The sequence below is a fragment of the Triturus cristatus genome, chromosome 4_2 (assembly GCF_964204655.1).
Source record: "Triturus cristatus chromosome 4_2, aTriCri1.1, whole genome shotgun sequence".
Lineage (NCBI taxonomy): Eukaryota > Metazoa > Chordata > Amphibia > Caudata > Salamandridae > Triturus > Triturus cristatus.
The window spans coordinates 925,028,064-925,054,205 of NC_140586.1; the positions used below are offsets into that span (position 1 = coordinate 925,028,064).

General features: G+C 48.3%; 1 protein-coding gene across 2 annotated transcripts in view; it reads left to right on the forward strand.

The window, feature by feature from the left end:
- LOC146835421 (complement factor B-like) overlaps positions 1–22,557 on the forward strand; it is a 687,940-nt gene extending 665,383 nt beyond the window's left edge. For both annotated transcript variants that reach the window (XM_085602982.1, XM_085602983.1), the window contains 2 exons: positions 7,475–7,524; positions 21,134–22,557. In XM_085602982.1, coding sequence (XP_085459108.1) covers positions 7,475–7,524; positions 21,134–21,298 — 215 coding nt within the window. In that variant the 3' untranslated portion in view covers positions 21,299–22,557. The remainder of the gene's footprint in view (positions 1–7,474; positions 7,525–21,133) is intronic.
- Positions 22,558–26,142: the final 3,585 nt, after the last annotated feature.

Sequence of the window (26,142 nt, forward strand, 5' to 3'; positions counted from 1 at the left end):
CCACAGACACTAACTCTGCCAACCTCCTGGAAAGAATGGACATTGGCCCCATCCAGCTGGTTACAGACCCCACACACAGAGCAGGACACACGCTGGACCCTATCTTCACATCCAGTAACAGTCAAATACAGCCATGCCACAGAACTCACTTGGACTGACAACTCCATCATCCATTTCACCATCGCAGGATCACCACGCACCACCATCAACCTCTCCAGCACCTCCTTCCACAGCTGGAGTAAAGGTACACAGACCGTATGGATGGATGCCCTCAACACCACCCAGCCAGACTGCAACCAACCTGGAACGAGCAGTCCAGAACTTCAAAACCTGGATCACCAATGCTGTCAACCTTGTTGCCCCCATCAAACCAGCCAAAACCTGCATATCCACCAAACAAACCAGCTGGCAAACACTAGAACTCAGTACAGTAAAACTTAGCTGCAAACACCTGGAGAGAAGATGGCGCACCAGCAGAGACGCTACAGACCGAACCAACTTCAAGTCAGCCTTCATTGAATACCACCGATGACTCAAAGATGCAAAAAAGGATGTCCTTGTAGAATGCATCGAGGCAAGTGCAGGTATTTTGGAAACCAGTGGAACCTTCCCCAATAATTGCTGTGCTTGGTATTGTAGATGACTTTAAGGGCTTAAGGAGAGACCTTTTGGGTATTGGGGTGGTACTTGCTACAAGACACATTGCTAAACATTGGTATTCTCTGCGATGGACTGGTGCGCCAAACTCAGGGTACTGATCTATGTATTCAGAGGTTGTCCTTATAAACACAAGAAGGTCTTGGGTAAATGGTTGGCATATTATAGTGTACCCTGATACAAATCAAGAGGTTTCTCACCTTTCATATCACTGTGATGGCTATTGTCTCTACTGGCTGACTGTCCTGTCTCTGTTTAAGTGGGGGGAAACAATAACACTAGTTTTTTTGTTTTTTTTAAAAAATGGGCAGGGGCCTGATGCCATGATTATGGCAGTAGATGGTGTATGAGAGATATCCACTGATATTATTGACATGTAGGAGGTTCCATGCCCGAGGATGATATTAATGAAGAGTTTAGGGAAGTATTTAAAGATATGCTGGGAAACAGACTCCATGATTATGTCAGTAAATGCTGTTGAAGGATTGATATCTGCTGATTATTTTATTGAGTGGTTTAAGGAAGAATTCAAAGTAGTGTGGGGGTGATAATTATGTTAGATGCTGTAGGAGGATCCGTGCCAAATGATGATATTATTGAAGAGTTCAAGGAATTTGTGAAAAATTAGGTTATTGGTTGAGAGTGATGTTAACCCTTCTCAAGCGACAACCACAATCGTTGTCAGGGTGAACCACAAAACTCACTAAATGAACCTGTATCTAATCCTCTGGTGAACTGGCACAGAAGCAGGTAGGCTTAACTTGGAGGCAATGGTGAAGTATCTATGCTGCACACAAACAGTAATAAAGTGAAAACACAACCTGAGAAAAACCCACACCAATTTCGAAAAACAGTAACATTTAATAAATAAAATTAATCCAAAACAACAAAAATCCAATCAGTTGAACTGTGGGTATGTAGTTTAAAAGATTTTGGTAAGTACAGCGCCTAAAGACAAAAAGTGCCACCAGTGGTCTTCTGGGTTTCTGACAGCCGGCACTGCGGCACGAAGAACCTGTTGGACGTCACGGATAGTTGTTGCTGGAGATTTATGTTGGCAGTCTCTGCAGGATGTCAATGCTCTTAGCGCTAAGTGCAGAACTTGAGTTGCAAGTCATCATGATTATTCCCTTTTCTTCATAGGAGTACACTCTGATGCCAGTCAAGGATCCAGGATGTGGGGAGGCACCTCTTAGAGATCAGAGACTTACTCTACCAGAGGATAGCAGGGCTCAGATTGGACCAGTTGCAGGTACAGTTGTAGGAAACCCTCTAGAGCTTCTTGTGTCTCTGAAGCTCAAAACTGGAGGTCAGCCAACTGACCTCTGGAGTCACTCAGGTTACCCTTGAATGAAGGGAGCAAGTCCAGTCTTCTTTCGCAAAATGCAAAGCAGGCCTCAAGCAGCGGGGCTGTCGTCAGGCAGCAGGGCAGTACTACTTCTGTAATGTCCGCAGGTCCAGGAGTGTACTGAGAACCAATATTTATACCTAGTGCCAGCTTTGAAGTGGAAGAAACGTCTAGACTTCCACACTCAATTGTGGTCTGGAATTTCCTTCCCCCCACCTGCCCAGGCTTCAAGTGTTTTTGGGTGAGAATAGCCTAAACGCTTTTGTGAGTGTACTGGTATAGCTCCTTTGAAATTTAATTGGGGCAGAGAACAGCTCCGCCCCTTCCATTCTGGCAGGATGACTCATCCGCACAACACGTAGACCACCCATGTCTCGCTGTCTGGGAGGAATACACAAAGGTCAACTGCCAGCTACTTGTTAGGACAAGGAAATGCCAACTTTCTGAAAGTAAAAGACACACAATTGATAGACAGAATGCATAACAAATCAAAACATTCACCCCCAGTCAAGAGATCTCTGTTAAATCCATAGTTTCTTTGCTCACCATGCCACCCAAGTTTGGACCTGGCCATATTCAAATCAGTCTTGACCCTATGCCTCCTTGGACCAGTCAAGTCCAAACTGCCAAGCCAGGACCTCCCTGGACCGGAAACAAGCATCCTAGAATCGGTTTCGGGGTTTCACCCCCCATCAGCCAGGATAGCTTGAATCCAGTGGTACAGTGAGCCTGGCTGATGAGGGCTGTTTGCCCGAAACCAGTCCCAGGATGCTTGTTTTTGGTCCAGGGAAGACATGGCTTGGCAGTTCGGGCTGGACTGTTCCCATGAGGCACAGGGTCAAGACTGATTTGCATATAGTTGTGTCTGAACTGGGGTGGCAAAGTGAGCTAAAGAACGATGATGGATTCAACCCAGATCTGTGACTGGGGGCGAGTGTCTGAAAATTTTCAGCACTCCATCTATCATCTCCTTGTGCTTGCTTTGTTCGCCCTCAGTTGACAGGATATGCCCAGACGTTGTTCCCTTGCTCACTTTGCCTCCGGATTCAGGCTAGCCTGGCTAATGAGGGCTGTTAGCCCGAAACCGGTCCCAGGATGCTTGTTTCCGGTCCAGGGAAGACATGATTTGGCAGTTCGGGGTGGACTGTTCCCATGAGGCACAGGGTCAAGACTGATTTGCATATAACTGTGTCTGAACAGTGGTGGCAAAGTGAGCTAAAGAACGATGATGGATTTAACTCAGATCTGTGACTGGGGTGAGTGTCTGAAAAGTTTCAGCGCTATGTCCAACATCGCCTTGTGTTTGCTTTGTTCACCCTCAGTTGGCAGGGTATGCCAAGACGTGGGTCCGTTGCTCACTTTGCCACTGGATTCAGGCTAGCCTGGCTGATGAGGGCTGTTAGCCCGAAAAAGGTCCCAGGATGTTTGTTTCCGATCCAGGGAAGACATGGCTTGGCAGTTCAGGCTGGACTGTTCCCGTGAGGCACAGGGTCAAGACTGATTTGCATATAGCTGTGTCTGAACTGGGGTGGCAAGGTGAGCTAAAGAACGATGATGGATTCAACTCAGATCTGTGACTGGGGGTGAGTGTCTGAAAAGTTTCAGCGCTCTGTCCATCATCGCCTTGTGCTTGCTTTGTTCGCCCTCAGTTGGCAGGGTATGCCCAGACGTTGGTCCCTTGCTCACTTTGCCTCTGGATTCAGGCTAGCCTGGCTGATGAGGGCTGTTAGCCCGAAACCGGTCCCATGATGCTTGTTTCCGGTCCAGGGAAGACATGGCTTGGCAGTTCGGGGTGGACTGTTCCCATGAGGCACAGGGTCAAGACTGATTTGCATATAGCTGTGTCTCAACAGTGGTGGCAAAGTGAGCTAAAGAACGATGATGGATTTAACTCAGATCTGTGACTGGGGTGAGTGTCTGAAAAGTTTCAGCGCTATGTCCATCATCGCCTTGTGTTTGCTTTGTTCACCCTCAGTTGGCAGGGTATGCCCAGACGTGGGTCCGTTGCTCACTTTGCCACTGGATTCAGGCTAGCCTGGCTGATGAGGGCTGTTAGCCCGAAAACGGTCCCAGGATGCTTGTTTCTGGTCCAGGGAAGACATGGCTTGGCAGTTCGGGCTGTACTGTTCCCATGAGGCACAGGGTCAGACTGATTTGCATATGGCCATGTCTGAACTGGGGTGGTGGAGTGAGATAAAGAATGATGATGGATTAAACCCAGATCAGTTGACTGACGGTGAGTGTTTGATTTGCTCAAGCGCTCCGTCCATTATCCCCTTTGGTATTGCTTTGTTCGCCCTAAGTTGGCAGGGTATGCCCAGACGTGGGTCCCTTGCTTCGCTCACTTTGCAACTGGATTCGGGATAGCCTGGCTGATGAGGGTTATGAACCCGAACCCGGTCCCAGGGTGCTTGTTTCTGGTCCAGGGAGGACATGGCTTGGCAGTTCGGGCTTGACTGTTCCCATGAAGCACAGGGTCAGACTGATTTGCATATGACCATGTCTGAACTGGGGTGGTGGAGTGAGATAAAGAATGATGATGGATTCAACCCAGATCTGTGACTAGGGGTGAGTGTCTGAAAAGTTTAGATGCTCCGTCCATCATCTCCTTGTGTTTGCTTTGCTCACCCTCAGTTGGCAGGGTATGCCCAGAGGTGGGTCCCGTGCTCACTCTGCCGCTGGATTGAAGCTAGCCTGGCTGATGAGGGCTGTTAGCCCAAAACCGGTCCCAGGATGCTTGTTTCCGGTCCAGGGAAGCCATTGGCAGTTCAGGCTGGATTTTTCCCATGAGGCACAGGGTCAAGACTGATTTGCATATATCTGTGTCTGAACTGGAGTGGCAGAGTGAACTAAAGAACGATGATGGATTCAACCCAGGTCTGTGACTGTGGGTGAGTGTCTGAAAAGTTTCAGCGCTCTCTCCATCATCTCCTTGTGTTTGCTTTGTTCACCCTGAGTTGGCAGGGTTTGCCCAGACGTGGGTCCCTTGCTCACGTTGCCACTGGATTCAAGCTAGCCTGGCTGATGAGGGCTGTTAGCCCGAAACCGGTCCCAGGATGCTTATTTCTTGTCCAGGGAAGACATGGCTTGGCAGTTCGTGCTGGACTGTTCCCATGAGGCACAGGGTCAAGACTGATTTGCATATTATAGCTGTGTCTGAACTGGGGTGGCAAAGTGAGCTAAAGAACGATGATGGATTCAACCCAGATCTGTGACTGGGGGTGTGTCTGAAAAGTGTCAGCGCTCCGTCCATCATCTCCCTGTGTTTGCTCAACTTTCTAAAAGTGGTATTAAAGATGGTTATAAATTATAATTCATTTGAATGTAAACATGATATTACTACCTATTCCCAATCAAAAGTTATCACTTATTAAATGTAATAAGGTAACTCAATTTTATCCAATGGGAGAGATAGACCTTGCATTAGTGAAAAAGAATATAGGAGTTTTTCACTACTTGAACATGAAAGGGTTAATAGTACTTTTAAATACACTGCACCCTGCCCTAAGTGCTTTTTAGGGCCTACCTAGGGGTAACATATGTGTTAAAAAGGAGGGCGTGGACCTGGCAAAAAGGTTATTTTGTGAGGTTGAAATGGCAGATTAAAAATGCACACAAGCTGGAATGGCAGGCCTGAGACAAGTTTTAGAGGCTACTTGGGTAAGGTGGCAATAAGTGTTGCAGGCCCATGAGTAGCATTTAATTTAAAGGCCATGGGTCCATATAGTACCTCTTTACTAGGGACTTACAAGTAAATTAAATGTGCCAATTGTGTTTAAGCCAATTTTACCCTGTTGGAGGGAGAGAGCACAAACACTTTAGCACTGGATAGCAATGGTAATGTGCACAGAGTCCTAAAAACCAAAGAGAAGGGTTCAGAAAACAGGAGGGCTTAAGGCAAAAAGTTTGGGGGTGACCCTACAGAAAGGGCCAAGTCCAACAGAAGTATTCAAAGTGAGGCTGGTGGCCTGATACCATGATTTTACCAGCGGATGCTGTTGGAGGAACCGTGTTGATGATGATATTGTTAAATAGTTCAACGAATTTGAACATAAGATGGTTTTGAAAGGGGATGCTGTACCCATCAAGCCCAAGTCCTGAACTGCTTCTCTTAAAAGTGTGTAAAGGGTGGAGTTATTGATTGTTTCAAGTTGTTGTTCCCTACTTAGGTTAATCCTGCATCATAACTGTATCCTAAATGAAAAACTAAAGCGCTGGGCGATTTAATAGGTGGGAGCCCATGGGTTTCCAAAACACGGTTCAAGATTCTAACAGCATAGGGAGCATTTAAATGAAAATACAAGCATCTGTAAGCTACAGATGAGGAATATTCACTGATCACATGGGCACCAATTAGTAGTGCAGTTAAACGCACCAGTTGTCAAAATAGATTTGTGATATTTATTTATGAAAACAACTTAATACGTCATGTTACCTACCTTTGTAAGCCTCTTTTCTACTACGTGTATGGTCCCAATGCATTTTCACACTATGAGTGCTGTTTATAGATCTGTTGTGGTGGCAACACTCAAACAAGTGTACCACTGTGAGACCAGCAGCAGAGCAGCTGTATTGTGAAAGCAAACGTCACGATGAGCTGTATAAACTTGGAATATAAGACTCTCTGCTGTGGCTAAAAAGGACAAATGACCAAGAAAATATTTGCTTAAGCTATGTTGGGAATGTGTTAGCATATGAATAACCAATATAAAAATGTGAAACTAGTAATTAATAAAACAATCTCTACTTAGTGCATTAACTCTTTGGACAAGAGGTACGGAGTGAGTTATAGGTCACTACACTCAGTTTCGGTTCATTGGACACAAAGGGGCAGATTTACAAGAAAGTGACACATCTGTAGAGATGCGTCACTTTCCCTGTGCCAACATGCCAAATCCTTGCGTCACCATGGATGCGCCGTATTTACAATGCGGCACACCATGGCGCAAGGATTGACAGATGCGTCAGAAATTCTGACGCATCTGTTGATGGAAAAGTCACGCAAAGCTGGAGTCGTGTCACAAGCACGACGCAACTCCAGCAATATTTTGACGCAGCATGGATGTAAAGTTGACTCCGTGAAATCTTGCGTCACTTTTACGGGGCTTCCTGCGACGGAATGCCCACCTAGCATACATTAAACCTGACGCAGGTTTAATGTGGCGCAGGGCTTCACAACGTGATGCATCTCCCTAGATGTGTCACGTTGTAAATGGGCCACAACTTTTACGCTGCCGCTCTGTCACAAAAGAGATGCAACAACGGTGCAAAAGTAACGCAAGGGGCTTGTAAATCTGCCCCAAAGAGTTTTATTCTCAGAGTGACGGCATAACCAATAAAAAGCTATTGTGTGGTCTAGTGGACTTCCAAAATATAAGTTGGAAATGCTCCAACAATGTCAAGATGTAATTTAGATTGCGCTATATAATACACAAATGTTCTCATTTGTTCATATTCCCTATTTTGTAGGTGACTCTGGAGGGCCCCTGGTGATGAACTACAGGCAGCGATACATTCAGGTTGGTCTTTTAACACTGTACCATATTAGGCTCCATTTTGCAAACATTGCATTAGGTTTTGATTACTATGTAAAATGTCAATTTTTGCGGGCTATTCCAAACTAGAGCTTCTAATTCTTCCCACAACACACCTACAAGAATCTGGTGAACCTACAGAAGATTCACTACAACTCACTACAATGGTGGGCCAGGTGATCTCAACTCCTGCCCTCCCGCCTCCTCAGCTGACTGGGTCTCTACTCCAATGTGTCTTCATTACCTCCCCTCCCCCCCAAAAAAAACATCCTGTGTTAGTCTTTTAAACTGTGAAATGGGCTGGTGTGTGTCACAAAAAATGGTTACAGACCTGTACCTGAAACAATCTGTAGCAAATTTAAGGTAATTGCTTCATTTTCTGTTGCCTAGGTGTACTTGAGGGATTAAGAACCCCACTAGGAGAGGGGGAGGAGCCTAGCGCGCAACCAAGATGGCCGCGTAGGTGCGAGGCTCCCGAGGACCTCCGCGACCTCCTGAATTAATCCTGGCGATATCCTGTCCTTGTTGAGGGGACTGTGTCGGGGAACCCGAGCTGAGGCGCCACCCGTTTTTCGGGCTCGAATCGGACCCCGGACACCGGTGGGAGCACCGATCGAAGGTTGCGGCCTTCTCCTCGCCGGCCCCCCGGATTGGAGTAGTGGGGCGATCCGGGGACAAAGTGAACAACAGCGGCGGGCAAGGCTGGGCGACTCGCGTACCCCGCACTTTCACTTTCGCTTTTGCGCCCTCCTTGCCCTCAAGCGAGGTAGGGTTGCGGAGCGGGGTGCGGTGGTGTGGTCTTGTCCAAGTGCCCGGCTGACCCGCCGGCTGTGGGTTGACCTGCGGTTCGGTGGTCGCCCCCGCCCCCCCCCGGAGCCCGTGAATTGGTATAGCGGCTTGTTCGAGGAGATTGGCACGACGGTGGGAGAGCAAGCATGTCCACCAAACAAGATGGCGACCGGGCGAAGGTGAAGACGACCCGCCGTGGCACGGCGCACCAAGCTAACAGTATGGACCGCTACACTCTCCAGAAGGGTTCTCCGGAGACATCGCGCACATCCCCGGCGGGCCCGACGGAGGCATCTGCTCAGCCTGTGGATCTGACCCTCCGGGACGTCATGGGCGCCATCGCAGAGATGAAGGCCTCGGTGGACCAGCGTTTCGACACCCTAGCGCAAAAAATAGACTCGGTCCTGGTGGATGTGAGCCTTGTGAGGGCAGACTTGTCCAAAACGAACGACCGGGTCGATTCCCTGGCCCACACCGCAACGAGCCTCACGACGGACGTGGTGGCCCTCCAAAAGGAGGTGCGCCGGCTTGGCCAGGCGAGCGCCCTGATGGACCGGCGACTGGAGGATTCCGAGGGTCGGGCCCGGAGGAATAATGTCCGTATTGTGGGGGTGCCGGAGGGACGAGAGGCGGAGGCGGCAGATCTTTTTGTGGAAGAATTGATCCTTACCCATCTCCAGCCCCGGGGGCTGAGTAAGCTTTTTGCGGTGGAGCGTGCACACCGGGTCCCTGGGGGCAGACCTAAGACCGGTGCCCCGCCGCGGCCTCTCATTGCCCGGATTTTTAACTTTCGGGACAGAGATGCTATCCTCCAGACCTCCAGGCAACAGGGACCGGTCAAGCTTGACAACATGGATGTGCATTTCTACCCAGACTTTACTCCGGCGGTTCAGAAGCAGAGACAGAGTTTTCTTGGTGTTAAACGTCGCCTACGGGACCTGAACCTTAAGTACTCAATGCTTTTCCCAGCTAAGCTGAGGGTGGAGGTGGATGGTCGCACGCACTTCTTTGACCGGCCCGAGGCGGCTGGGGACTGGTTGGACACTCTGCCTGGAGATCGGGGCCGGGGGGGCGGGGGGGGCGCGGCTGGCGAGGAGGGCCCGCCGGATCAGAATTGAGGGGTGACTGAATAGGCCTTGCTCTGGACGATGTTCCTTCCCCATTTATTGATTGCATATGTTCCCCTCCTATGGAGGTCGTGCGGGGTCTGTTGGGGGCTTCCCTCCTCCTCTGGGGGACTAGTTCGTTTTTAGCTATGGGGCGACAGGCACACTGCACTTTGGGGGGGCTGTCTGGGCTCATGCAGGGGTGCAGGGAGGGGGGAGTTCTGTTGGGATGGGGGGGTGGGGGGGGTGTGTTGTTTGTTTGCACCGCAAGGCAAACCCGTTACTGTATTGTTGTTTTTAAGATGCTCTGTGGGGGACGGCCGATTGTTTCGACGTATGATGGGGGGTAGGGATCTGACTGTGTTGTCATGGAATGTTAACGGCCTGGGGGATAGGATTAAGCGTGGTGTGGTCCTGCAGTACTTGAAACGTATTTCACCAGATGTTGTCTTCCTGCAGGAGACACACCTTATAGGTAACTCCTTTCAGGCAATGAATCGGCGGGGCTATCGTTTGGCGGCCCATTCTGGCTTCACTTCGGGCTCGCGGGGGGTGGGTATTATGATCAAGAACTCGCTCCCGTTGGAGATCGATGAGGTGCGCCATGATGAGAGGGGATGCTACACTGTCCTGGTGGGAAGAATGGAGGGTAGAGTGTTTATTTTGATATCAGTGTACGTCCCGCCTGGGTTACAAGCCACCACATTTGCGGACCTGGGGCACCTCCTCCTGGACCTTCCGAGTGGCCTGCTGGTGGTTGGAGGGGACTTTAATGCGGTAGCTTCTGGGTCTATGGATCGCCATCCCCCCAGGGACCTCCCCCGGGCACAGGCGTGGCTGCCCGGCCTTTTAGACACGCTGGGCCTGGTGGATTGCTGGCGACTAAAGCATCCCGCACAGCGGCAATACACCTTCCACTCGGGTGCCCATGGTAGCCTCTCGCGGCTTGATTACATCCTTGTCCCGGCGGCCCATGCAGGGAGGGTGGGGGAGGTGCGCCATCTGGCGCGGGGTATCTCAGACCACTCCCCATTGCTGTTACATTTCGATGTCTTCCCGAGGGGGGATGGCAGGGTCGCTCCAATCAATGCATGGTATTTGCGCGACCCCACCATTCGTGCCGATTTGATCAAATCCTTACAGCGTTATTTTGACGAGAATGTGGGGTCGGTCCCTTCGGCCATCTCCCTGTGGGAGGCTTTTAAGGTAGTTCTTAGAGGGGAGGCCCTCTCCTTTATCTCCCATGCCCGGCGGCGCGAGCGGGAGGAGGTGACCCGGGTAGAGGCCGAGATTGCAGAACTGGAGGGTGAACTGGGGAGCGGGGTAACAGATGCCAAGCTGCATGTTCTACACCTAAAGCAGGCGGCCTATCGGGCCCTCGTCACGGAGGCGGCCAGGGGCCTCGGTCGAGAGCAGCAGGGGCGATTGTATGATGTGGGTGATAAGGCTGGCAAATTGATTGCGTGGTTGGATAAGAGGGAGAGAGCGAGTCGCGTGGTTCCTTTGATTGAGAGTGCGGATGGTGCGTGTGTCACCGAGCCGGAAGCCATTGTCTCCTGCTTTGCGGATTATTTCCGCGAAGTCTACTCCCCGGTTTCCCCCTGCTCGGAGGAAGATTCCCATGCCCTGCTTCGGGACATCGCACTGCCCTCCCTTATGGTGGAGGACAGGGATTCGCTGGACGCTCCTCCCACCTCGGACGAAATTGCCTTGGCTATTCGCTCGGTTGCATCCGGCAAGGCCATGGGCCCCAATGGTATCCCCATCGAACTATACAAGCTACGCCCGGATGTGTTGGCGCCCCACCTGCGCGCGATGTTCCTGGCGGCACACTCGCAGGGTTCCCTCCCGCCGGACCAGCGTCTGGCCACAATCGTGGTGATCCACAAGGAGGGGAAGCCCCGTGAACGGGTCGCCTCCTATCGGCCGATCTCGCTCTTGAACGCGGAGCCCAAAATCCTCGCCAAGGTGTTGGCCAACCGGTTGGTTGGCGTGGTGGGCGATTTGGTCCACCAAGACCAATCTGGCTTTATACCGCACCGCAACACGGCGCTCAATCTGCGGCGCTTGCACGGTGTGCTCGCGCGTGTCCCATTTGTGCGGGAGCCGGCCATCTTGGCGTCCTTGGACGCCACCATGGCGTTTGACACGCTTGAGTGGCCATACATCTGGGCGATGCTGGCGAAATTTGGATTTGGACCGGGCTTTATTAGCTGGGTCAAATTGTTGTACTCGGGCCCCTTGGCGCAGGTGGTGGTGAATGGGCGAGTCTCGGTCCCGTTCGCGCTGGGGCGGGGCACGCGACAGGGTTGCCCCTTGTCACCTCTCCTGTTTGCACTGGCCCTGGAGCCCCTGGCGGAGTGGCTGCCGTGGCACCCTTCCATCCGTGGTCTCCGCTGGACCCCCGAGCATGAGGACCGTGTGTCCCTCTATGCTGATGATATCCTCCTGTATCTCGCCTCCCCGCGTAAATCACTGATCGTCCTGGTTGATGTTTTGCGCTCATTCGGTCGCAACTCAGGCCTTGTCATCAACTGGGCGAAATCCTGTGTATATGTGCTTTCCGGGGAGGCTCCGGTCCTACCACGGGACTGTCCGATCCAGATTGCCTCCCAGGGGTTTCGGTACCTGGGTATATATATCACTCTTGACCCGGAGGCTCGCTATGAGCGGAATTTGCTGCCCCCCCTCCAGCGCTTGAAGGAGGACGTGGTGCGCTGGCGGCGTCTGCCGCTTTCGCCGCTCGGCCGAGCGGCCTTGTTTAAAATGATGTCCTTGCCGCGCTTCCTCTACGCCCTCCAGAATACTATGGACTTGGTTCCGGCACGCTACTTCCGTGAGGTGGAGGGCCTCCAGCGGCGCCTGTTCTGGGACGGGAGGCCGCGCATTGCTTTGGCTAAATTGACGCTCCCGTGGTACGATGGGGGGGTCGCCCTCCCGGACATTAAACGGTATTACTGGTCCACCCAACTGGCTGCAATTAATCATGGCCTTTACGGGCCCGCCTTGAACCCGGCGTTTGAGATGGACAAGATGCTCCTGCCCGGTGGCGACTACAATCGAGCGCTTTACTCTGCCGCGCCCGACCCCCGTCTGACGGGACCGACGCGTGTCATGGTGCGTGTCTGGCACGCGGCTAATGCAGCTATGGGGTGGAAGGACCGTTTGACCCGGGCGTCACCGCTATATGCGTCTGAGAGGTTGGGCTCCCTGTGGACATCGAAGGGCTTTGAGAAGTGGGACACGATCGGAATCAGCACTGTGGGAGATCTCTGGACGAGGGGGGGATTCAAGACTTTTGCGACGCTGCAGACGGAGTTTCAGCTGCAGGGCAGTGAGTACTTTCGGTACCTACAAGTCCGCCATGCGCTGGGCTCCGTCTTCCCGGATGTCGCGTCCATTCCGGAGTCTTCCCCCCTGGAGGACAGAGTGCTGGATGGCCATGTCCCAGACAGCACGATCTCCCTCATATATAAAAAACTGATCAACGACAGATCGTGCCCGCTGACTAGTCTCCGCGAGGCCTGGGTTGCCGACGGGCTAGAGCTGGACGACGAGGATTGGATTTCCGCGGTGGCCTCTCCAAAAGAGGTGGCCATCCCGGCTCGCCTTCGTTTCGTCCAGCTTAAGATCCTTCACCGGGTTTACGTGACGGGGCCAAGGCTTCTACGTATGGGCTTTGCTGGTGACGGAATGTGTAAGCGTGGCTGTGGCGCGTTGGCAACTTTCATGCATATACTGTGGGAGTGCCCAAAGGTGGAGCGATTCTGGCGTGGTGTGCATGAGGTCCTGCGTGTGGTTACGCGTGTCGCGCTGTTGCCTGAAGCGAGGAGATGCTTGCTGAATGTGTGGGAACCAAATGACTATTCGGTCCCGCAGACGCGGTGGGTGACTCTGGGATATATGATAGCTAAGCGTGACATTGCCCAATTGTGGGGATCCCAGAGGCCCCCTGCGGTGTTGGCCTGGAAAGAACATATGGATTGGTGTATGTTTCGTGAAAAGGTGGTGTATGTGGCGAGGGGTAAGCCTGGGGCGTGGGTGAAAATCTGGGGCCCCTGGAACGCCTACCGCGGGGGTATTTGTGAGCCGCCACTGCTACCGGCTGCCTCGCCTGCTCCGTCTCCCTAGATGGCCCCCCTCCCTCGGCCTTGGGCACGCGGTCCCCCAGTCCCTGATCTATTCCCATTCCCCTCTCCAGAGTACTGCTGCTGGTTGGGATCCCCCACTTACGGAGCACGTGCTGTCACTTTGGATCGCGGGTTGCCTTGCGGGTGTGGTTTTTTTGTGTTGTTTTGTTTTGATAAAAGGGAACCGTACTGTGGGCATGGAGCTATGCGGCCTGCAACATTGATTTCTCCTGTTTTGCTAATCTGCACTGCCAAGAGACTCTTACTGTATGTATGCAATATGCTTTTGTCACTCTAGCGGCCGGCCGAGTGGTTGTAGGCCCATACCTGTAACTTTTTCAAACTGCAATAAACGGTTTCAAAAAAAAAAAAAAAAGAACCCCACTAGTTCTCTATAAATATGAAAACTGAAATGGAAATACACTGCACGACCCAGGCAACATAAGAGCGACTCCACCCCAAAAAGAGAGAACACTAGATACCTCTCTGAAGGCACTGTCTGGTTCTTTTTGGCTCACATAGACAACCCTCCCCCTCCAGCCATCCTACACTGTCCAGAAAGGAAATCTTAACCTCGAACCATCATATGGTGAAAGTTCTGTCAGTTTAGGATCTGAAGAGCCCGGGGGTTTATTTACAAGCCCAGTGTGCCTCAGAACACAGTGCAGACCCATGTCTACGAGGCCACAGAAAGCCACCTTACCTGTCTTTTCATGGCCTTGTAGATATGGTGTAAGGCAACGCAGCACTAGTCACGGCGTTGTCTCACACGGCCTCGGTGGGTGTTCCCACTCAACGCCCATGGTTGTTGACACATTCTCAGATTTACAACACAGCATAAATCTGGGAATGCGTCAAAACTCTGCTTCTCTCCAGGGGTGGGTACAACTGTTGTTTTTGTGAAGGAAGGTGTCCCTTCCTGCACAAAAACCTGATTTCAACGACAGGCACCATTGTGCCAAGATGCAAGGGTGCCTGCGTTGGCACTAGGCTGCCACTTGTGATATAGCGCATTCCTGTCCTTTTCTTTTGACGCTGGGCAGTGCAACAAAGTGACGTGCAGCGCTGCCCTGCGTCAAATTGGTGTAAATGAGGACCCGAGTTTCTTTACAGACCAGCTTCTCGGCCTGTCCCTCATCTTTAAAAGCACCCTGTACCACAATTGGATACTACTCAATAGAAAGTGGAGTGGCCTCACTAATTACAACAGCTCGCCAGTCATGCTTCAGACCAGGCCTCCAAGGTGCTCTGCAAGAAGAAGATTATACACTTTGCATCAACCCGGTCTGGGGCTCTAAGATGATGGTGATGCATATGTATAGAATGCACAGTTACTTCTAATGAGCATCTTGGTGCTATATGGAAAATGACAGCAATAATTAACTAGACTTGAAATATTTGCTGGAAAATAGGTGGGTTTTAAGTTGTTTCTAGAAACAGATAAAGCTGGCTAGGACTGCAAAGAGTAAGGAAGCTAGATCCTGGATTTGGGAACAAGGTAAGAGAAGGCACGCACTTTCTGTGAGTGTACCAAACAGAATGTCAGCAGCAAGAACAAAGGCAGAGATGAGTCTGAGAGAGGGGTCTCCTCCATAAAATACCCTATGACAAAACCACAAAATAATACAAAAGGCATCTCTTGAAAACAATGGAAGAAGCAAAGACAGTTTCTAAAAGAGACATTGCAGGGGACGTTTAGGAAAGCTCTTGCAGCAATATTTTGGACTAATTGCCGTCAGCCAGTAGACATGTTGGGAGGTCAAAGAGGATCCCTAGATGTTTGGCACTGCTAGAAAAGCTAGGCAGAGGACCATGTTAAGCCAGCCACCAAGCAGAAGAACTTCTGCCTGACCATCCAGTGCAGGGATCTCATGGCCACAGGTTAGAAATGTGGGTAAAAATAAAGGATGAAAGACTGCTCAGTCAGTCTTTCATCCTTCTGAAGATAATGATCTGAATGGCAATAGGCTGGGTAAAAATAAATCTCTGTTAATCATCTTCAACATACCAGCCAACGAAAATGTGCTTCACAAACACGTTATGAAGGACAAAAAGGTCTTAATACAGAGGTTTCTTTTTCTGTCATAAAATCTAATGCTGCACTTTGCATCAACACAAAACTATTTGCTTGAGCTTGTATTTCCTGTAATTAACAGAAAGCACATGCATGAATCCGGATCACCATGTGTCGATGGCGTTTGTTGATCTAGGCTCACACTCTCATCTTTGATCTTCAACATTAATATTCCGGAGGGCGGTTACCAAACCCGGCCACCAATATTTTGACAATACTCCTAAATCTTAAGATTATCCCAGGTCTTAAATTCACAACAGAACACCACATCACTTATGTTGAACTAAGTCTGACCTCAATCGAATAAATATCCATACACGGTATTGCAATGAACCTTGCTACACTTTTCCACCTACTCATATGACTCTACATCCAACAATAAACGTGGCCACTGGCAGCCACTGGAAAATTCCTGATACTGGCATTAAAATCCAGATCTCAGGCGAGTGAACTAAATGAAAATGTCACTTTCAGTCATCATCTTTCTGGTAGATAATCTATCTACCTACAGATTCCTCACCTCTCAAATATCCTAAGGTGCCAGACTAGATTTGTAACTTTTTCCATGGCTGTCCCACATTAGTTGATGGCACTCACATCACCTTGACACTGGAAGTGACAACATAGTGAAATACGTGGTGCCATAAAGGAACCATCCTGGTGCACAGATGTCAGTTCCCCATTTTTTCTTCTGATGGATTTTATACCTGTGGATTCCTCACCTGTTAAATAGATTCGAAGCCAGTACCCCTTTCAGGTGGTCATTCTAAAGGTACGGTCAGATGAGAAAATCCTGGAGCTCCAACCATGGTGCAAAATGGTATTTCATTCCTACTTCTGAATCCGAACAATAATGCCTGGTGAAGGTGTGATGGGACACCCATGTTCCCACCCGTCAGGACACCCCATAGCCAGTGGTGAGATAAATGACCTTCCTGATACAGTGAGACTGGATTCCCTCCAGCTATTCTTTCTTCGCAAGAGCAAAAGCGATCTTTATATGCACCGGGATACAGAACCACTTTGGCTTTCTTGCTGTCAGTATACCCCTAAATAGCTGGTCATCAGATCTGATCTCCTTGTTACAGTCCATCTGGGATCCAACATTTGTAATCCCTTGTCCTTGAATTCGAAGCCCCTTGAGAAGGCTCAAAACTTACAAAATTGACACTGGCCTCCAAATTAAGACTGGGGGCTCAAAGATCGGGCTGGCGCCTTCCCACACTTCATTCTCTTTAGCGTAGCACCACCTTTATCCCCAAAGAGACATGCTTTAATGTATACCATGAATATTGTTGAATCAGTGGTATCCAGTCCTGCTCTGATTATCTGTTTAGAGGAGTCTTTTCCATCACAAATCACCTCCACAAAGCGATCCTTAAGGTGGTCTGGTAGTTTTGCCACCACCATTCTTGCCCTGTCCCAAAAAGCTTGGGAAAATCCTCTCAACAAATATGTGACATTCAGGGAACAAAGAGCCAAACTTTCCACTGACAAGACTTCCTTTGTATATTTGATCCTGTTTCTGGTGGAGCTGCACGGAAAGCACCCGGATTTTGTCTTGTACAGCTGCTGTCATCAGTCTCATGCTGAATGACATCTGGCGTCTGAATATGATCTCAGTCAGTTAGTGTTAGTGTGAATTGTGTGGCTGCTTCTCCCTAAACCTTTCCTCGGCTACTATGCTCTAGTTATCTCTTGTTGACCTTTGGAGGATAGCATTAACTTTCAACACAGGCCGCTCCGTGGGTGGCACCGGGGCCGTAGGAGCTGGAGTGTGTGCGTCGGTGCTTGTGGGAGGTCAACTGATGAGGGTTTCAGCACAGAAATTACTCTAGACGACACCAGAGGTTTATCATACAGAAAGCAGGGGGCATATGGCATAGGGGAAGACCCACCAGCAGGAATACAAACAAATCCTTAAAAGGTCTTACGGAGCCCAAAGGCGTACCATGGGGGGCCGAAGTGCGCCACAATATCTCCATAATAGTGCGGAGGAAGAACGCCCGATCAGCTCCTGAAAATTTGGCTACATCTAAATCTGCTCTGAATATGGCCTTTGTGAAAGAGGAACCAGTATGGGACTTTTACTATGGCTCTGCAGATGAGGCTTTTTGGAAGACATCAACCATCATCGGTTCTGACTCCGTGGGTGACTCCACAGTCAACTAGAGTGTGTTGAAGTGACAAACCTCTCAACTGTGAACAGCGTTTTGCAAGTCGTCTTCAAGCCTACTCTTCTCAGTGGAATTTGCTGGATGAGAGGAGCAGGATCCAGAGGGAGACCTCAACTCAGAGTGTGACCGCCGCAGAGCTTGACGCTTGGTGTTGACCATATTCTGACTTTGTACTCCTTTATGGCCTTGCGGGTGTATGAAGACACACTCGTCGCATGACCTTGAGTAGTGCCTCGACCTCAACCACATGGACACATCTCATGTCACACTGTAAAATGATAAATTTCCAAGAGAGAAGCTCTGGATACTTGTCATATTGCGCTGGATAAAAAGAAAACTGGTGAGGCTATGTCAGGGTGGGTGCTTTATGGCTCCGGTGATGTCACTGTAGCATTGCCCCAATGGAACCAGCACCCTATACTTACATAAAAGAGATATGGAAAAGTTTCCGGATCCAGTCTGGCGTCTCGGGATATTCAGTAGGTGAGAAATCTGCAGTTAGAAGTATCCCGTACTGGGGCTATTCATTAAAGACAATGAAACTGTTCAATATCTGTTTTCTGAGACACAACTTCCTGCAACCCTGAAGCCAAGCTGTGCATTAGTAGAAAACTGTCATCTTGTCCAGAAGAGACAGCTGTTAAGGGTTCTCTGATGGGCCTATTCAAGAGTTGGATGGCACAGTTAATGTCTGCATCCCATGTTGACCTGCCTGATATCAGTGTCTCAGCACTTCCACTACATTTCACCAGTTCTCATATAGCTACATTGTCTCCCGCCAGTAGGATGGTGCATCTTCAAATAAGCCTGCATTACAAAGCTGTCCCCCAAAACTCCCAAATGTAGCTCTCTCATGGCTGAACGTGCCAGCTGGAGAGGCATCAAGGATCTGCACAGGGAGGAGCTTCCCCTGGAAGACAAAGACATCAGGAAAAATTCAACAAAACTAAAACAAAATATCTTCCAGGAATAGCCTAAACACTCAGGGGGCTTACGGCTTAAAAAGAAACCCCTCTTGCCAAACCTTACCCAATACATCCATCTAATAGATCTACTGAGTGATGCACTTACACCCACTAAATGACAAATGTAGTGGACCAAATGCGAGAACTGATGGGTGTGTCGGCTTAACTTAGTAGAGGCGCTTGGGACCACTGACAAGCTGATGATGGTTCCTCTAGTTGAGTGCAGCTAATAAAAATCATATGCTTTTAAAAGGTTCACATCGGCCGATTGTTATGAATCCTCAGGACATAGTACAGATCCCCAAGTCAACCTGGTATACTGCACTCACCCCAAAAGCCTGTTACCTGCTACATGTCCTTCTCTCTACTGTACGCTGACATGATCCAGAGGGTTTTGTGTGCCTTAAGTGATATAATTAATATAATGATCTCCAGGCTGAGCGGTCGCGCTTGCCCTATGCGGTGGACACTCTAAAGATGTGCTCACATTCAGGATGTGTGTCTGGGCTTGTTGGAAAGCTAAAGAGTCTTGACCCTCAGCCTCATATTGGATTGAGTAAAAGCGGTGACAAGGCATTGTAACACAGACCAATGAAGAAGCAATTGTGACCTATCAAGCGGGGGGCAATGGCGAGCTACGTGTGATATGTGGTAGAAGAACTGAATACAGCCGTTCCATCGCTGAGCTAACCTAATGTATTCTTGCACTTGATGGGCCAACGGAACAAATGAATGCCCCATCAAGAGACCACCCTATGGGACATAAAGTGATGAACCTTTGCTCACCCTAAAGTCATGATTCTGAAAGTCCTTCTAGTCTTTCAGCCATTTCTCCTGCTGTCCTGTCTACATGAAGGCATGTCCACAAGCGGAACCATTTTTCTTCAAAACAATTCTACAGACTCAGAAGTGGGCTACTTTATGTTTTCTGTGAACAGCCAAACAAAGGGGAAGAAAAACTATTCATGCACCAAAAGAAGACCTTAAAGAGCTGAGGCAAGCTGGGCGAATGCATGAGTTAATCTGTAGGGGGCTCTTCGCAATTGAGAGCGTGTGCAAAACTTCGCAGTGCTCCTTAGAAAAATCTAAAGGCTAAATTAAAAGTCTACCTAATGTCCGAGGTCACACCTTCTGCCCCCAAATCAATGAAAACATTCTACTCTAAAGAAAGGATTAAGGGGCATATTTACAAGCAGGCGTTAAAAAATTATCGCCGCATTTGCGGCCGTTTTCGGCCAAAAAGCGGCGATAATTTTATCGCCTAATTAGCAAGGGTACGCTAACGCGTGAAACCTTGCTTTAGCGTGGGGATTCCTAACGCCCAGCTTTGCATCTCTAATGAGATGCAAAGTGGGCGTTCCTGACCTAACATGACAGGAGAAATGTCGCTAAGCGACATTTCTCCTATCATCAAGCCCCACGCTATGAAGCATAGCGTCAGGAAAAGTAGCGATAACCCCTGTTATCGCTACTTTCCTTACGCCTGCTTCAGGACTGACTTAGCCATGATATCCTATGGAAGGTGGATATCATGGCTAAGTTTGTGAGTCCCTATCAGCAAGCTGATGCCACACTACGTGAGATTATCGCTGGGTTTCCTGCGATAATCTCACGTTAGGCAGTTAGCGTGAGGATTTTTATCGCTGAGGAGATAAGCGTTGCTAATAGCACGCTATCTCAGCGATAAAAATCCACGGGGCATATCAGCAACACCCGGCGATAATTATCGCTTAGCGTGAGGATAATTATCGCCGGGTAACGTGGATATTTATCGCTGAGATAGCGTAAAGAATCCCCACGCTAAAGCAATGTTTCACGCGTTAGCGTAGCCTTGCTAATTAGGCGATAAAATGATCGAAAACGGCCGCAAAAGCGGCGATAATTTTTTAACGCCTGCTTGTAAATATGTCCCCACGTTACCCGGCGATAATTATCCTCACGCTAAGAGCGCTGAGCGATAATTATCGCCGGGTGTTGCTGATATGCCCCTAAATGCCTCTCCTTTGTTGATAAATGCTGACACCTTGCTGTCTCCCAAGTGCCTATAACATTTTGAACAAACGCTGGACACAGCTGCCACTTCTTTTCGTTGAACAAATGACCAGCCTTATTTCTTTCTTGGAAATGACTTCTTCAGATTGGGGAACCCCACTTTCCCAAAGAATGTCTTTAGCGACAGCACACATCACTGCTTTTTGAGCTCCTGAACGGCCTCTAATATATCTCTTGTATTTCTCCCTTGAATTTCACTGCTTGCTCTAACCCATGTGCTGTTGGAAGATTTACTACAGGGCTATACCAACATGCTTGCTTCTACAGTAACAAAACTGAATACATCTTTTTTTTCTTGTAGGTTGGAGTGATCAGCTGGGGTGTGACAAACCTATGCTTAAATAACAGAAGGCAACCATTTACAAAGCCTGAATCCAGGGACTTCCACACTAATCTATTCAAAGTGCTCCCTTGGCTGCAGGAAAAGCTAAGGGAGGACGGGCTCGGCTTTCTGCCACTGCCCTAATGAGTCCACAGAGGGAAGCATGTAAAGAACACCCGCCGCAGAGTGGGATGACACATTTGGACCCAGGAATTGCATTTCTCTAATTCTCAAAATTCATATTCAGTGTCCCTTGTACTACAGACCTCTGACTGTGAAATAACCAAGACTTCTGCCACCACAGACATCGTCAACACTGGTTCAGATACTCAGAAAAATAAAAGACAGCTTAAGCACTTTCTTTCCTGGGTGCTCCTACATACAGCCGTCGGGTTGAGTATTTACAAACCTACATAAAAGAGTTGCTTGACAGAAATACATGTGAGCAACAACTATCAATCGAATAAGTGCCTTAAATACATACGAAATATTTGGTTTGAACATATCAAAATTGCCTAAAGAAGAGTTATGATAACGTTAATTACCAAAGTGCTCCACTCCAAGATGGCCGCCAGATGTTATCTTACCAGCACCTTGTGTAGGATATGAAACTTTTTAAGTAATGCAGTGCACCGTGCAGTCAAGTGAGAACCACACTGTAATGACTTCACATTTACAGGCTGTGCCATCTGCAGTGATTTTTAAACCAACTGGCCATCTATGCTCAGCCCTGCACTCACAAAGCGTCAAGACAAAAAACGAACAGATTCAGAGAAGAGATATGGAGATGATGCCTAACATTAAAAAGCAAACATTGCCATGCATACATCATCCAAGTTGTACAGGGAAAGAATCTGCTGTATGGCACCACAAGGAGTATTCAGACATTATTGATTGGCCTTGATGTTTTTCTTAGCTACATTTTGTGCTGGGACATTTAATTTAATAAATGGACAACCAATGAATGCATTTAAAATGCCAACTATTTCAGTATAATCTTTTTTCTAACCCAATGAATGTTCATAGTCACAGAATCAAAATCAGCAGCCTAGGCTGTGGGCAGCAGGATGGGCTGCCATGTTCAATTCAATGCTGGTGAGGATCCGGGGAAAGGAAGGCTCTGGCAAGAGTCTTGTTCATGGCAGAGATAGCTTAGTTGGGTTTGACCAACTGCAAAGCATGGGCACCGGTCGATGGGCCACCCCTTAACCTCAACCATGAGAAGAAATCATGTTTCCAAAATATAGCCGTGCACAGGCTGAGCGTGAATTAGACCCACAAACCTCTCTGTTCTTGAGGTTCAGCTCAACCATAGGCTGGTAAAGACATTCAAAACATTAAAAAAGCGACTGGGGATTGAAAAAATGCAGAACACTGTATTAATAAAAATATTAAGAAACAAATGAGTGTGGACCTTCTTTTATGCCAGTTCTTCATATTGCTATAACCTATTTTGTAAATGTCTAGGGTGCAGTTCAGTCACTTGGCAAAGTGGGTGAGTGTGATTGTCATCTGACACCAGTTTCTTCGTTTGCACAAGAAGAACAAGTCCTGCCGAGAAATACCTAAATGAAAAACAGAACAATACTACTGCTGTACAGATTTAAAACCCCTTAAGAAATAGAAAATTAGCTTCTCATTCTCTTGTAGTCAATCCTCCTGCGTGAGACATGCTTTAATGGACCTGTTCAGTCAGTTACTTCATAAGCAGCTATTCTATTTATTTTAAACAATTTTTATTTATAAAGCAAAAAGGGACTTGCATGTTATGTCTTTTTAGGTCGAGCCTGAGCCAGCAGGAAGGCTCTGCTCTGGTGATCTGTTGTAAGTAGAGTACGGAGGAGAAGCCCCACCCACATTTTTCATTGGCTTGTGTCTTTGCACTTCGTAAATGCTGGCGTCTGCTTTCTTAATAGGCTTGTTAGTCCCTCCTTAGTACGGCCATGTCGTCATTTGTATCCTCCCATGGCGACTGGCCCCTTTACTTGGTTGTTACACGGTATGTGTACTATTTTTTTAGTTTCCTGTTGTGTTTTACTTTGTTCCCGCCCCTCTCCCGTTGTCCATGTTCTCCATCCTCCCGCCCCCTCTGTTGTCCGCGTTTCCTTTGATCTCGCCCCCTCCCGTTGTTCGTGTTCTCCATCCTGCCGCCCCTTCCGTTGTCCATGTTCTCCATGCTCCCGCCCCCCTCCTGTTGTCCGCGTTCCCTTTGTTTTTTCTTCACTAGTACTGTAAAATGCAAACCCCCAAAGGCTCTTCGTTCTCCCGCCGTATGACGCAAAGAAGGCAGGCCTTCCTTCCCGGCGAACAGTTTGTTCCACAACATGCCTGTCTAACCAAGAGTGACAAATGTTTTCCTGAGCCATCTTAAAATATCCAGGAAGAAATTCCATTCCGGAGGTGGCATTGCCATAGGCCTCGAGTGGGATGGGGAATTGTCCTGAACATTGCAAGATGTCTTGGGTGCAGTAAACTTTTCATGCATTGACCAATGCTTGCTTCTGTTGTGTATGCCTGTTTTGTTACGTGCGGCTCACTGGCATGCAGCATTTTGGCAGCCGCACTTCTTAATTGGCCGGCTACCATCCATTTCTTTATTGAAAATTAAAGTTCCTGGGGGGAGTGGTTTGGATTCAGACGAAGATGGCGGTGTGAGTGTTCGGCTCTGCTCTGGAGGAACATGCTGTTCCGAATATCGGCGGTGTTTTGGGATGCAGCCTCTTGAATGAAGAGGTCCTGTAACAAGAATGGCAAGAGGCACCACCCTGGCCTGGGCACAGTGCCTAGAATTGGAGGATTCCGGCGGATTACAAACGGCCCCTGATCTTCACTGGAGGTAGGGCTGCGAGGGCGGCAAACCACGTGGCTCCTGGGCTCCCTCATACTGCAGTGCGGAGCCCTCTAACCAGCACCAAGAGTATACATTTTTAATAAGCAGCGCTCCTGACCTTGTTTTCTGCGCTAAATCACCTTTAATGAATTTGGTGGAGCTTACCGGAGGCCTGTCAATTTGGATGCCTGAACCTAAAATGGCGGCCGCTTAACAACGTGCGTTCGTTTTTTTCTCAACTCGATGTGCTAAAAGACATTATTAAGGAACTAATCCACATCAATCTACACAATGGGCAAAACGCTGTACATATTTGACTATTTTTGTAATTTTTGAAAGGGATTACAAGAGCTGATCACCGAGCAGCTTGTTCCAGTTGCCTGACCTTAAAATGGTGGCCACAAGTATTTAGAATCAATGTAAACATCAATGTGATCATCAATTGCTGCTTATTGAAAAGAAATGCCCAAATCTACATCACAGTTCATATTGAAGACATGCATTAGACCTGGTCGGATATAGTGATGGTGTAATATCTGCTCTCTACCGGTCAGCTCCTTTCAGTGATCTGTCCTCAAAATGGTGGAAGGCTGACTGTCCTGGGACAAACAGTTCATCACACCACTCTCCTGTCTCACTGCTCCTCAGTATCTGAATTGGTCGGACTGGACTGGTGGTCACAAACATGAACAAGACCCTACTACTGTATTTCTGCCTGTACTCCTGATCAACTATCTGAGTGCCTGTCCTTGATGCCTGACTCTAAGATGGTGCCCATGCCAGAGTTTATCTGAATAAACAGTCTGCACTTAATACTGTTAACCAGGCTCTACTCGTGTACAAGTAATGCACAGCAACCTGTTAAAAGTATATGACAACCCGCAATGGTATCTACAAGTCACCAATCTGCTCATCGAAACTAGTAAGTGCCTGAGGTGTGCATCACTAGATTTACAGTTGCAAAATAGCCACCCAAAATTACTAGCTCAACAGATTTGAGCTGCACATGAAAGTGACAGTAAAAAAAAAAAGAATCTAGCTCGGCTTACCCAGTGCCACTTTAGGGTGATCTAATACAACACAATCTCAGTGCAACCTCAGTGTAATTCCAGTGCTACCTCTATCATCTATAGTATCATCCTCAGTTGCTCATACCTCTAGCCTCTTCAGTTTCACAGCAGCATTCAAAAATTGCGGAAAAGGACAATAAACTTTCACTAAAAAGAGTGAAAGCGGACCCTCCGCATCTAGACTCTCCAGTAAAACCAAAACAAGACATTAACTCGACAATGGAAATGATCCTAAAAAAACTTGCGGATGTTCATGACTTGGCTAAATCGTCAAAAACAAATACTGAGATCATGCAAAATGAAATCGCAGCCATTCGTCAAGATATGAAGAAAACAAGCTCCAGAATTGCAGAGGCGGAAAACAGGATCAGCCACCTGGAAGACAACGGGAATATAATGGAAAAGACCATTCAAAATCTCAGTAACGCCTCCCGTTCTTTTGCTTAAGATATATCAGAATTAGAAGACAGGAACAGGCATGGCAACCAATGTATTTTTGGCATTCCAGAAGGTGAAAAAAATTCATCTCACTCCTGCATTGCCTTTCTAGAGAAATGGTTCACCCAGGCAACCAAATTAAAATTTGACAAGGATTTGGAATTTGATAGGGCCCACAGGGTCCTAACACAGTTATCTCCTAACCACAAAGCCCCTCGACCCATAGCATGCAAACCACTAAGATATCAACATGTAGATCTCATCTTGAACCACATGAGGAAGCACAACCACATACTATGGAAAGGTACAAAACTTTTCATCTCTCAGGACTACTCAAAGTTGACTGTTAAAACACACAAAGGTTTCTTAAACCTACGTCCTAAAATGAAAACTGCTGGAATACAAGGTTCATTCATGGCTCCAGCAAAATTCAGGATTATCTCACAAGGCATCCCTCACGTATTCACAGATCCAGCCGTGCTCAACAAGTTGCTAGACAAGAAAGGTTAAATGCAAATGGGTACTTCGGTTCCCAAGGACTCGAACCCTACTACCGTCCATGATCGTTCTAGCTCTTGAATTTGATGACTATTCCTAAACCTGTCTCTAACAGAACGTATGTTACCTGATAACATGTAAGACTATGTCTC